This window comes from Colobus angolensis, unplaced genomic scaffold (genome assembly GCF_000951035.1).
Source record: "Colobus angolensis palliatus isolate OR3802 unplaced genomic scaffold, Cang.pa_1.0 Scaffold39, whole genome shotgun sequence".
Lineage (NCBI taxonomy): Eukaryota > Metazoa > Chordata > Mammalia > Primates > Cercopithecidae > Colobus > Colobus angolensis.
Genome location: NW_012117265.1, coordinates 1,333,111 through 1,347,177, shown reverse-complemented (window position 1 = coordinate 1,347,177; position 14,067 = coordinate 1,333,111). Strand labels below are relative to the sequence as shown.

The window sequence follows — 14,067 nt, the reverse complement described above, 5'->3', positions numbered from 1 at the left end:
AGTTCCCCTGCACATGCTATCTTGCCTGCCACAGTGTAACATTTGCTTTTGCTGCTCCTTCACCTTCCACCATGATTGTGAGGCCTCCCCAGCCATGCTGAACTGTGAGCCAATTAAACCTCTTTTTCTTCGTATCGCCATGGGTGCCAGCTCCCAGTTCATAATGCCTTTTTTTGTTTGTTTTTAAATAGAGATGGGGGTTTCACCACATTGCCCAGGCTGGTCTTGAGCTCCTGAGCTCAAGCAAACCACCCACCCCAGCGTCCCAAAATGGTTGGATTACAGGCATGGGTCATGGTGCCTGGCCTCATAATGCTTTTCTATCTGGTATTCTTCATAAAAATATGAAGATGAATGTTTTCAAATTCAAAGTCTAATGTCTCAGCCTTTGATTGAAGCATTTAATTCAATAACATTTAAAGGCTTGATGGAAGGAGTATTTCCACACTATGTTTAGGAGACAGGAGGGCAAATTGAACTCCCAGAGTTAAATCCATTAGTGCCCCTGACTCATCCCCAGGTTCTGATCAACCTCAGGGCTCCATTTCGGGAATTATCGTCTGGCCTCCAAGCTTTGGAGTATGTTTGGCCTCCTGAAAGGGGTTGACTTGTGAACTGTGGATGCACCAGGCTGCTTATCTGAGCTAGTTCAAGTTTTTGCTTTATAAAATATTGCCGCCACATAATTCCAGTTTTTCCACACATTTAACAATTTTATTTTGTTTTTATTTTTATTATTATTTTTTTTCGAGATGGAGTCTCCCTCTGTCTCCCCCACTCTCTCACTGCAGCCTCTGCCTTCCGGGTTCAAGAGAGTCTCCTGTCCCAGCCTCATGAGTAGCTGGGACTACAGGCGTGTGCCGCCACATACGGCTAATTTTTGTATTTTAGAGACAGAGCCACCATGTTGGCCAGACTGGTCTTGAATTTCTGACCTCAAGTGATCCACCTGCCTCGGCCTCCCAAAGTGCTGGGATTACAGGTGTGAGCCACCACGCCAGGCCTTGTTGGGGTGTTTTTATCTTCTGCACTGAAAATTAGATTGAGAGATAAGGTGGAAGAAAGGCTTAGCCTGTGCAGCCAACAGCCTTATCCCAAACTCCTGATTCCTAGAGGACATCAGGCCCTCCCTCCTGCTGCAGTGTGGCCTGGGCTCCCTTCCTGCTCTCAAATCAGGGGATAGCTCAATTGGACGGTGAGTCTGGAATTTCCTGCACAGACTTGTGGGTCCCTGTCCAGGAGGAAGGAGAAAGGTCCCATTGAGTACAATCAGGACACACTGCCTAAATGCAAATGTCCCCTGGGAGGGGGTCAGGTCACAGCGCAGGGAGGAAGCTAGTCTTCTCAAAGCCTGTGTCTGGAATCTGTATATCAGGCTCCACTCCGCAGCTGAGATCGCTTCTTCCGTTACTCAGTCCCCGGGGGAGGGACCTGGCGCACTATCCAATCAGGGCCGCGGGGCGGGTTCGTGGGAACTGTCAATCAGGCGCGCTGCCGGGAGGACGGTGCAAGGTTCAAAGAACCCGCCGAGTCTTCTCCACGCCCCCGCACTGGGCTCCGGGTTCTGTCACTGAAAGACGCCCTGGAACGTCTGTGGCAGCTTCTGTCTCGCTGGGACCCGCATTGACAGCGGGAGGCAGAGGGAGGAACCTGGACACCGGAAGCCAGGAAATGGTGAGTGTGTGAGGTCTGGTGTCCCGACGCGTGAGAGGAGAGACTGGTTGGAACCGGCCGGAACCGGCTGTGGTGGCACCAGGGCTTCCCCGCTGGCGACACCCTGGCGCAGCTCGGCCCTTGGCCCCCTCGGCCGCAGGATGGGGCTGGGGCGGCAGCCGGGACCCCGGGCGTCCTGTCCCGTCTCTGCGCGGCCACTGCGGCCCTGGCCCTGGCGGCCTCTCTGGGCAACTACGCGCCAGCAGTCCCGCGTTTCCCCGGATTGTGCGGCTGTAACCGGCACAGGTTCGCGGCCCGAGTAACTGCACCGAGACGCTGAGGGCTGCAGCAGAAACAGTTGAATGGGGGGAGAGGGGAGGACACCCCAGATCCGCCTTCCTGAGAGGTTTGGGGGATGGGGTGTTTAGGGGTGTGGACGGGGGCGGCTGGGGCGTAGGGTCGCTGGATGGTGGGGAAGTGAGGGGTGACTCCTGGGACGGGAGGTGAAACCGCTTTCTTCTGCTGAGTGGGCTCCCTCGTGGGGTCTTCAGCCTGCTTGGCGCCAGCCTTTCCACTGGAATTCAGGATGTGAGAAAGAAGTCAGGCGACTCTTGAGCAACTCTCAGAGATCTTATCCCCAGGCACAGTGGGGAAGCCGGCGGTCGGCGTCTGCTGTGACCTGACTCTCAGGGAGGCGACCCCGTGAGGCAGCGGGGCTGAGGGCACCTGGTTAATATCTAACTGCAATCTCGCCTCCAGCCTGGCTCGCAGTTCCTGTGAACCCGGTGAGGAGGCTGCACGGTGACGACAGGTCACCAGGCCGACTCGTGTGTGGGGTTTGTGTGTGGGAGGAGCTGTGGTCTCTTTGGTCCTCAGTCCCTTCTTTCTTTCCAAGGGCGACCGCTTCCCCTCCGAGTCTTCCAGAGATGTGGGCAGCAGGGTCTCAAGTCCACCACTGTGTTCACTCATCCTAACTCCTCCTAGGGCGGACAGAAAATCCCTTGGCTTCCAGAGCCTTCCTCAGGCTTTCTCTTCTCAATTCACAGCAACTTTATGAACTCCTTGTCCCCCAGTTTATATTTCAAACAGAGGCTAGTATTTTAATTGTCATTTTGTTTATACATGGCAATATATGGCTCTTTGTAAAAGGTTTTGTGTTTATGAACATTTCACATGCGAAGAAGCAGAGAAAACCCACGACACTTGGCTGTAAAAAAAATGAATATTAATAAATAAAATTTTTGTTACTGCCCTCCCTTCATCATCCCTAGACAGAGACACCTTTTGAGAATGTGTTTGGATTAAGGTTCCTCTTTGGAAACGTTACAGGGTGATGAGTCCCCAGCCCATCCTCTATGGTTTCCTGGTCCTGGGTTTCAGAACTGCCTGGGGCTACCCCAAGATGCCCACAACTGCCAAGTCTCTTATAGTGTCAAGTGAATATCAGTCCCTGTGTCACTCCTTCCAGAGGACACCCTGAGGTGGAGATGGTGGGACCTTGTAGGGCAGTAGCATGATGCCCTGTAGTAGGAGTCTCCTGGTATACCCTTCCTCAAGAAGCTACTTCCTTAGAACACTCAGCTTTTCTTCCCCCATCCCTTTCTTGAGGATATATGGCTGGTCAACCAATTGGATGGTGGTATTAAGGGGACAGGACTGAAATGATTCTTCCCTTCTGATGCTCTCATACCAATGAAGGGAGAAAACTATCCCTAAGGACAGGAAAACCAACCCCACTGAGGTGGTGCAAGAACCTGAAAAGCTAACAATGTAGTGTCTCCTGGGATCGTGGTTACTGAGCACTTTGGTGAGCAGCATGGGGATGGAGGATGTTCCAGGTGATAGGAGAACCTGACTTGACACACTCTGCACCCATAGGGAGGTGGTGAAAGGAGATGATGGTATAAGGGATGCATATGGATCAACCAAATTGAAGAACTGGGAGAAGATAGAGAACTAGAAACTGTGTCAAGGGTCATAAAACCCCTTTTTTGGTATGATAAGCATAAAACCACATTCAAAATGGAAGCTGAGGTAACAAACTGAGTAAAAATTAATGAAAACCGGAAAGTCTATAGTTAGTTGATCATTGTATATGGAGATGCTGGGCAGAAGATGGATTATTCTCCTATAGATAACCATTTGTCTCTATCATTTCTGTTGAAGTGTCCCTCATTTGTATCACTGCCTGGCAATACCTGCTGTGTCATAGGTTCTTGTACCTTAAGTAGATGCTCTTGTTCCAGAATTTGCTATTTTTCATTGGTTTATGTATCTATCAGTCTGCTAATATCATACTCTTCTGATTACTGTAGTCTTCAAAGCCTTGATGTGTGGTAGAGAAAGACCCTTCCTAACTTAGTCCTTTGGGCAACTATAACAAATTACCACAGACTGCATGCCTTAAACAACAGATACTCATTTCTCAAAACTGTAAAGGCTGGGAATTCAGTTTCAAACAGCAGATCAGTTGTCTAATAAGGGCATCTTTCTCTTTCTCTTTCTTTTCTTTTCTTTCTTTTTTTTGAGATGGAGTATTACTCTGTTGCCCAGGCTGGAGTGCAGTGGCATGATCTCAGCTCACTGCAACCTCCGCCTTCTGGGTTCAAGTGATTCTCCTGCCTCAGCTTCCCAAGTAGCTGGGACTACAGGCACATGCCACCACGCCCAGCTAATTTTTTGTATTTTTAGTAGAGACGGTGTTTCACCGTGTTAGCCAGGATGGTCTCGATCTCCTGACCTCATGATCCGCCCACCTTGGCCTCCCAAAGTGCTGGGATTACAGGGGTGAGCCACCGCACCCTGCCTGGGCCTCTTTCTTGATTTGCAGACGGCATTCTTCCCCTTATGCCCTCACATGATGGAGATATGTCTGTAACGTCTATCTAGTTTTGTGTATTGAGGCAGTTGTATTAGTCCATTTTCACACTGCTATAAAGAACTACCAGAAAAGAAGTTTAATTGACTCACAGTTCCTCATGGCTGGGGAGGCCTCAGGAAACTTACAATCATGGCAGAAGGGGAAGCAGGCACTTCTTACATGGTGACAGGCAAGACAGCACGTGAAGTAGGAACTGTCGAACACTTATAAAACCATCAGATTTCATGACAACCCACTGTCACAAGAACAGCATGTGGGAAATTGCCCCCGTAATCCAATCACCTCCCACAGGTCCCTCCCTTGATACATGGGGATTATGGGGATTACAGTTCAAGATTAGATTTCGGTGGTGACACAGAGCCAAACCATATTATCAGTGTTGGCCTTACAACATGAATTAGAAATTGTCCCCTCTGCTTCTATTTTCTGAAAGAGATGATAGAGAATTTGTGTCATTTCTTCCCTAAGTGTTTTCCAGAATTCAACAGTGAAACCATGCTGGCCTGTTCCTTTTTCTTAGGACTTTTTATTCGTTTGTTTGCTTGAAATGGAGTTTTGCTTTGTTGTCTAGGCTGAAGTGCAGTGGCATGATCTCATTGCAACTTCTGCCTCCTGGACTCAAGTGATCCTCCCACCTCAGCCTCCTGAGTGGCTGGAACTACAGGCACGTGCCACTACATCCTGCTAATTTTTTGTGTTTTCTGTAGAGATGGGGTTTCACCATGTTGCCCAGGCTGGTCTTGAACTCCTGGGCTCAAGCAGTCTGCCGATCTTGGCCTCCCAAAGTGCTGGCATTACACGTGTGAGCCATCATGCCTAGCCTACCAGTGCACCCAGCCTGGCCTGGGACTTTTATTATTTATTGATTCGATTTCTTTAATAGTTATAAGACTTTTCATATTAATTAGTTCTCCTTTTGTGAGAACTAATTTTGGTAGCTTGTGTCATTCAAGGAATTGGTGCATTCCATGTAATTTATCAACTATGTGGGCAATGCAGCAGTTGTTCCTAATACTTCTTTGAGGTCCTTTAATGAACACAAGATTAGTAATCATAACCCCCCTTTCTTCTGGGTTAGCTTGGCTATGGGCTTACTCGTTTTATTGATCTTTTGAAGGAACCAGCTTTTGGATTGTTGATGTTTCCTACTGATTTCTTGCTTGCTATTTCATTAATACTTTCTCTCGTTGTTATTTCCCTCTGCTTGATTTACATGTATCTTACTAAACTTTCTTTAGTTTCCTGAAGTGGAAGGTTTTTAAGCATTGGTTTTTTATCTTTTCTCTCTAGAGATTGCATTCAATTCTTTTTTTTTTTTTTTGAGACGGAGTGTGGCTCTGTTGCCCAGGTTGGAGTGCAGTGGTGTGATCTCGGCTCACTGCAAGCTCCGCCTCCTGGGTTCACGCCATTCTCCTGCCTCAGCCTCCCGAGTAGCTGGGACTACAGGCGCCCGCCACCACGCCTGGCTAATTTTTTGTATTTTTAGTAGAGATGGGGTTTCACTGTGTTAGCCAGGAGGGTCCCGATCTTCTGACCTCGTGATCCACTCACATCGGCCTCCCAAAGTGCTGGGATTACAGGCATGAGCCACCGCGCCCAGCCTGCATTCAAATCTTTAAGTTTCCTTCTAAGCACTGCCTTTGCTACATTCTAAAAATTTTGCTATGGTATACTCTTTTTTATCAACATTGCAGTAATTTACATTTGCTTGAGAATTCTCTTTGACATTTTTAAAGTTGAGAGGTTTATGACTTAAATCTCCAGGTTTTTTAGGCTTTTCAAGTGTGTTTCTGTTATTTATTGCTACATTAATTATAATACAGTTTGATTGCATACTTTATAGAATTTCTATTTTTAAAAAGTTGTTCAAGTGTGTTTTATGGTTCAGAATATGGTCTATCTTGGTGTATACGTCATGTGGGCTTGAAAATAATGTGTAGCCTGCTGGTGTACAATGAAGGTATAAATACACATCAATTAAATCTAGTTAATTAATAGTATTCTTGAGTTCAGGTGTATCATTAGTGATTTTCTGCCAAACTGATCTGTCAATTATTGAAAGAGGTGAGTTGTTTTCCTCCAACTATAGTTGTAGATTTGTGTATTCTGCCTTGTGGTTTTATAAGTTTTTGCCTTATGTATTTTCATGATCTGTGTTTATGGGCATAGATGTTAAGGATTATTATGTCTTGTAGGATTGACCTCTTTATCATTATGAAATATCTCCATCGCATGTAATTTTCTTTGACCTAAAATCTTATTTATCTGAATTTAGTATTGCTGTTCCATATTTCTTTTGATTAGGGCTAGAATGGCATATATTTATCCATACCTTTCTGTTTAATATGTATCTGTGTCTTTCTGTTTAAAATGGTTTTCTTGTGCACATTGATGGGCCTTCTTTTTCATTATACTCTGCCAGTCCCTGCCTTTTTTACTGTTGAATATAGGTAATATATATTCTATGTTTTAACTGATATAATTGGATTAATATCACATATATGTTATTGTTTTCTACTTATTGTACATTATCTGTTTTTTCAACTTTCTCCTTTCTGCCTTCTTTCATTTTGACTGAGCATGTATATGATTCCATTTGCTTGCTTCTATGAGTAGAGTAAATCTATTTGTTTCTTAAATTTTACTAGTGAATTCACTAGAGTTTGTAGAATACCATTCACAATTAATGAGCCTACAGTTTCAAATAACACTATACCGGCTTCAGGGGTAGTGCTGGTATAACAAACTATTCTGAATTCCTCTATTGTATTGCCCAATACATTGCTGATATTATTATGTTGAACAAACCTGTATCTATTATATTAGGTCAGATAGGTATAAGAAAACTAAAGAATTTCAAATGTCTTCATGTAATTCTCAGAGTCTTTGTGTGTGTGTGATCCAAATTTCTAATCTATATAATTTTTCTTCTCTCCAATGAACTTCTTTTAACATTACTGGCAAGGCAGTTATACCGATCATACATTCTATCAATTTCATTCCTTTGTCTTTTTTTCTCCTCAGTCTAAATAACTTCAATTGTTCTATCTTCATTTTAGTTGATTTTTTACTTTGGTTGCTCACATCTGTTGAACATCTATAGGGAAATTTTCATTTTAGATGTTGTCCTTTGCAGTTGCATAAATTAAATATGGTCCAATTTCTAATTTTGTATTGATACGATTTTATCCATACATCCTTTTTCTGGTTTTCTTTTAGTTCTTCGTTCATAATTGCCTTTACCTCATTGAATATATGTAAGACAGTTGCTTTAAAGTTTTTATTCAGTAAGTCTAATGTCTGAGGTTCTCAGAGATGGTTTATCTAAATTAAATTTTTTCCATTGATGAACTGTATTTTCATGTTCCTTTACAGTCTTTGTGGACTTTTTGTGTTGTAAAGCAGACATTTGAATGTTATAATCCGGAAATCAGATTCCTCTTCACTGTTTGCCCTTCTGGTTTGTGGAAGGTTTTAATTATTCGTTTGTTTAGTAACATTTTCAGAGTGTGTTTGCAGAGACTGTATTCTCTGTCCAGTGTTGTCACTGAAGTCTCTGTTCCCTTAGCTTGTGTTCATCCAGTATTCTGATAGATTTCCTGAATGCTAGCAGCTAAAAGTGAAAAAGATATGCCAAACAAAAACCTGACCTCTTCCAGTGTTTGTGGATGGGTCTGTGATGTAGTTTAGTATTTGAACACTTAGCCAGACTGCTTAAAACTCTGCTTTAGCCTTCCCTTTCTGTTTTACCAAACCGAGAGATGATGCAGAGCTGAAAATGAGGGCCTCCCCAGGTCTTTTGTGAAAATGTGTTCTTTCCAGTGCACGCATTTCCAGTGCATGCATTCTTAATTCCCCAAAACACTTGAGTGCTTTTGAATGCCCTTTTTTTTTTTTTTTTTCTGAGACAGAATCTTGCTTTATCGCCCAGGCTGGAGTTCAGTGGCTCGATCTCGGCTCACTGCAACCTCCAATTCCCAGGTTCAAGCAATTCTCATCCCTAAGCCTCTGGAGTAGCTGGAACTACAGGTGCCCGCCACCACGCCTGACTAATTTTTGTATTCTTAGTAGAGACGGGGTTTCAACATGTTGGCCAGGCTGGTCTTGAACTCCTGACCTCAGGTGATCCTCCCGCCTCGGCCTCCCAAAGTGCTGGGATTACAAACGTGAGCCACCGTGCTGAGCCTGAATGCCCTAATTTCTGGGGGAAATTGTTCTCTTCCTTTTTATTCCCAGGACTTAGATGTTCTACCATTTGTCTTAATCATAATTTGTTGTCCCAGTTGTTTGAAGGTTTTTAATGTATTTTGCAACATTTTGAAGCAGTTCCTGCCAAGCTTGACCTAATTAGGCTCCATCATTGATGAAATAAAAAAGAGCTTTCTTTCAGACCTTTGGATGGTCCACAGATGGATTGAAAAATACAAAGGGGCAATAACTTATACATAAGATCTGATCTCCTCTCTCTGGGGGGATCCACATTGGAAATTTGGTCTTCTGTCTTCAAGACTGGCTCTGATGTGAGGAGCGGTTGGGACAAGGACAAACAAAACTCCACAAAGCTTTTCTACTATTTGTCATCTTCCTTATTCTATTTGTTTATCTCTATGTTAATAGTACAGGATGCTGAATATAGTATATTCACAATACTTTATCTGTTTTTGGAAAGCTGTTGCTTTCTTGATTAGAAGGATTTTAGCATTTTTAGACGTTTGTGACTTCTATTAGATTTGGTCATTTGATTTTTAATGATGACAAAAAGGTCTGTTTAGTGATTTAGGGAATATTATAGATATTCATGAGAGGTGACACAGAGTTTTTTCCTAAGAACATATATAGTCTTTGCCCTTCTTTTCTTCTTCTTTGACATTACTTAATAAAGTTTAACATTTTTCCATTGGGATGGTAAAATATCCTGATTAGTCTTTTGTCATGTTAAACTACATTTGTTCTGCAGGAAACCATTTGCTAGCTTCCAAATGTTCTCTCTTAGTGTAGTCACATAGCACAGGCTAAATTCCCCAAGGCACGAGGGTCACTCATTACAGATACAGTGACCAGAGTGTTTTTCCCTTATTTTTTTATTTTTTTGAGACGGAGTTTCGCTCTTGTTGCCCAGGCTGGAGTGCAATGGCGCGATCTCGGCTCACCGCAACCTTCACCTCCCAGGTTCAAGCAATTCTCCTGCCTCAGCCTCCTGAGTAGCTGGGATTATAGGCATGCGCCACCACGCCTGGCTAATTTTTTGTATTTTAAGTAGAGGTGGCGTTTCTCCATGTTGGTCAGACTAGTCTCGAACTCCCAACCTCAGGTTATCTGCCTGCCTCGGCCTCCCTAAGTGCAGGGATTACAGGGGTGCGCCACTGTGCCTGGCCTCAGAGTGTTTTTTTCATGGCTGTCTTAGTCTGTTTTTTGTTGCTTATAACAGAATACTTTAACTGGGTAATTTATAAGAAATGATATTTATGTTTTACACTTCTGGAGGGTGGGAAGCCCAGCGTCAAGGTTGGGCATCTGGTGAGAGCCTTCTTGCTGGTAACTCTCTTTTGCACAATAGGTAGTAGGACTTTGTCATGACAAGAACTGCAGACCCACTGTAGAAATAGAAATTAGGAGTGATTCAGGCGATAAGACTCACTTTCTTAACTCACCAACAAGAGGCGTGTTCCTATTCAACTGTTACTTTATAAAACATGTTCAATTCTAGCATCAGAATTGTTATGTGGGATAAAATGGTATAAAGAGAGAATAAGAATGGGTTTACTATGTCCTTGAATAAATGTTTGGAAACCACAGCATCTTGTGAAGGTTATGAAGTCAATCTAGATTCCCAGTGCCTTCAGTTTTAATCTTCCTCCTGTGCACATGTGGAATGTTTCAGGATTCAGTGGCATTTGAGGATGTGGCTATAAACTTCACCTGTGAGGAGTGGGCTTTGCTGGGTCCATCACAGAAGAGTCTCTACAGAGATGTGATGCAGGAAACCATCAGAAACTTGGATTGTATAGGTAAGGATGACATCATGCCTTCACTTAGTCAATTAGAGACATTTGTTTCTTGGTCATCAATGCTGTTCAATGATTTGAAATATGGAAAGGGGATATAATTGGCCCTTGAACCAGCCACCCAAGCAGTCATACATCTTATTCTCCCCCACAACTTAACCACTAGTAGCCTACTGTTTACTGGCAGCATTATTGGTAACAGAAACAATTAATACATGTATTTTATGTCATATGTATTATATGCTATATATTCTCACAGTACAGTAAGCTAGAAAAAGAAAATATTCATTAGGAAACTATAGGGAAGTAGAACATTATTTAGTATTCATAGAAAGTTTCCATTCTGTTTTTTTTTTTTTGAGACAGAGTCTCATTGTATTGGCAGGCTGGAGTGCAGTGGCACGATCTCGGCTCACTGCAACCTCTGCCTCCTGAATTCAAGCAATTCTCCTGCCTCAGGCTCCCGAGTAGCTGGGACTACTGGTGCCCGCCACCATGCCCAGCTAATTTTTGTATTTTTAGTAGAGATGGGGTTTCACCATGTTGGCCAGGATGGTCTCGATCTCTTGACCTCATGATCCACCCGCCTCGGCCTCCCAAAGGTCTGGGATTACAGGTGTGAGCCACCACGCCTGGCCCATTCTAACCGTCTTTACATTGAGTATACTGAATAAGAGGAGGGGTTGGTCTTGCTGTCTCAAGAGTAGCAGAGACTGAAGAAATTTATCTGTAAATGGACCTGTGCAGTTCAAACCTGTGTTGTTGAAGAGTCAACTGTAGTTTGGTGTGTGAATAATGCATGATTGCAGTGTACATAAAATCTTGCAGTCTTTCTATAATTTTGTAATAATTTATAGTCATTTTTCTGGTTCTAACTTTCAGGAATGATATGGCAAAATCACAATATAGAAGAAGATCAGTACAAAGATCTCAGGAGAAATCTAAGGTAATTTGCACCCACAAGAGAAAGCTGTGTCCTTGGAGTGATTCATAGTATGCCAGAAATTTTATTTTATTTTGTTTGTTTTAGAAACAGTGTCTCACTTTGTTGCTCAGGCTGGAGTACAGTGATATGATCATAGCTTGCTGTATAGCCTCAGACTCCTGTGCTCAATGGTCCTCCCATTTCAGCCTTCCGAGTAGCTAGGGTTTACAGGCATGTACCACCACATGTGGCTACATACTTTGTTTTTGTAGAACTAGGGTCTTGCTATGTTTAACCAGGCTCATCTCAAGCTCCTGTCCTTAAGCATTCCTCCTGCCTTGGCCTCTCAAAAGGCAGGTATTGCAGGCATGAGCCACTGTGACCAGCCCAAAATTTTAAAAAGAAGCATGGAAAATTAACAAGCCCACCTTAAATTTATTTATTCTTAGAAAATTTTCTTCAAAAACGTATACTTAAATGTGACATAGCTATTCAGTGCTTGCAAAATAGTTATCTTGGAAACAGTATTAAGAATTCCCATAGGAATGTCACTGTCTTCAAAACAGCTGGGATTGAGTTATCTTGCACATCGTTCTGTCCATTCATGTTCAAACAGGGCATGAAACCTACTATTTGCATGATAATGTTAGAAATGTAAATCTAGGCCAGGTGGGATGGCTCACACCTGTAATCCCAACTATTTGGGAAGCTGAGGCAGGAAGACTGGTTGAGCCCAGGTGTTCAAGCAGTCTGGGCAACGTGGCAAGACCCCCTTTCTACAAAAAATACAAAAATTAGCAGGCATGGTGGCCTGTGCTTGTGGTTTCAGTTACTTGGGAGGCTGAGACAGGAAGGTTGCTTGAGCCCAGCAGGTCAAGACTGCAGTAAGCCCTGTTCATATCACTATACTCCAGCCTGGACAACAGAGCAAAACCCAGTTTCAAAAAGAGAAAGAAAGAAAAAGAAAGGCTGGGTATGGTGGCTCACCCTTGTAATCCCAGCACTATAGAAGATCAAGGTGGGCAGATTGCTTGAGCTCAGGAGTTCAAGATTAGCCTGGGCAACATGGTGAAACCTCATCTCTACAAAAAATACAAAAATCTAATCCCAGCACTTTGGGAGGCGGAGGTGGGTAGATCACGAGGTCAGGAGATTGAAACCATCCTGGCTAACATGGTGAAACCCCGTCTCTACTGAAAATACAAAAAATTAGATGGGCATGGTGGCGGGCGCCTGTAGTCCCAGCTACTTGGGAGGCTGAGGCAGGAGAATGGCATGAACCTGGGAGGCGGAGGTTGCAGTGAGCTGAGATCACACCACTGCACTCCAGCCTGGGCAACAGAACGAGACCCTGTCTAAAAAAAAAAAAAAGAAATGTAAATCCAATACTTATTAATACAAATCATTTATAAACAAACCTTTACTAATATACTTCTTATTTTTTACAGATGTCATATGGTAGAGAGATCCTGTGAAATTAAAGATGATAGTCAATGTGGAGGACCCTTTACCCAGATTCAAGACAGTATTGTGAACGAGAAAATACCTGGAGTAGATCCATGGGAAAGCAATGCGTGTGCAGAAGTCCTCATGGGTCGTTCATCTCTTAATTGCTACATTAGAGTTGACAGTGAACACAAACCATGTGAGTATCAAGAATATGGAGAGAAGCCATATACACATACACAATGTGGGACAGCTTTCAGTTATCAGCCCTCCTTTCAAATACGTGAAAGGCCTCAGCATGGAAAGAAACTCTATGATTGTAAGGAATGTGCAACCTTCAGTTCTCTTGAAAACCTCCAAAGACATATGGCAGCACACCATGGAGATGGACGTTGTATGTGTAAGTTGTGTGGAAATGCCTTTATTTGGCCTAGTTTATTTCATATGCTTGGAAGAACTCACACTGAAGATAAACCATATGAATATGAGCAGTGTTCTACAGCGTTTCCTGCTTATAGTTCCTCTCTAAGACATGAAAGAACACACAATGGAGAGAAACCCTATCAATGTAATCTATGTGGGAATGCCTTCAGTTGTTCCTGTTACACTCAACTATATGAAATGAGTCACACTGGAGAACAATCCTATGAATGTCAGCAATGTGGGAAAACATTTTATCATCTTGAAAGCTTTCAAAGACACATGATAATGCACACTGGAGATGGACCTCATAAATGTAAGATATGTGGAAAAGGCTTTCTTTCTCCCAGTTCAGTTCGAAGACATAAAAGAACTCACACTGGAGAGAAACCCTATGAATGTAAGTATTGTGGGAAAGCATTCTCTGATTGCACAGGTTTTCGAAGACACATGATAACGCACACTGGAGATGGACCTCATAAATGCAAGGTATGTGGGAAAGCCTTTGATTCTCCCAGTTTATGTCGAAGGCATGAAAAAACTCATACTGGGGAGAAACCCTATAAATGTGAATGTGGGAAAGCCTTTAGTGATTTCTATTACTTTCGAAATCATGAAACTACTCACACTGGAGAGAAGCCATATAAATGTAAACAATGTGGAAAAGCCTTCATTTGTTGCACTTACCTTCAAATACATGAAAGAATTCACACGGGGGAGAGACCCTATAAATGTAA

The 14,067-nt window shown here is 43.2% G+C and overlaps 1 protein-coding gene across 1 annotated transcript in view; it reads left to right on the top strand.

The window, feature by feature from the left end:
- Positions 1-1,483: 1,483 nt before the first annotated feature.
- Positions 1,484-14,067, top strand: part of ZNF441 (zinc finger protein 441) — a 26,874-nt gene continuing 14,290 nt past the window's right edge. The window contains exons 1-4 of the mRNA XM_011954767.1: positions 1,484-1,674; positions 10,416-10,542; positions 11,422-11,485; positions 12,913-14,027. Of these exons, the coding sequence (XP_011810157.1) occupies positions 1,672-1,674; positions 10,416-10,542; positions 11,422-11,485; positions 12,913-14,027 (1,309 nt within the window). The 5' untranslated portion in view covers positions 1,484-1,671. The remainder of the gene's footprint in view (positions 1,675-10,415; positions 10,543-11,421; positions 11,486-12,912; positions 14,028-14,067) is intronic.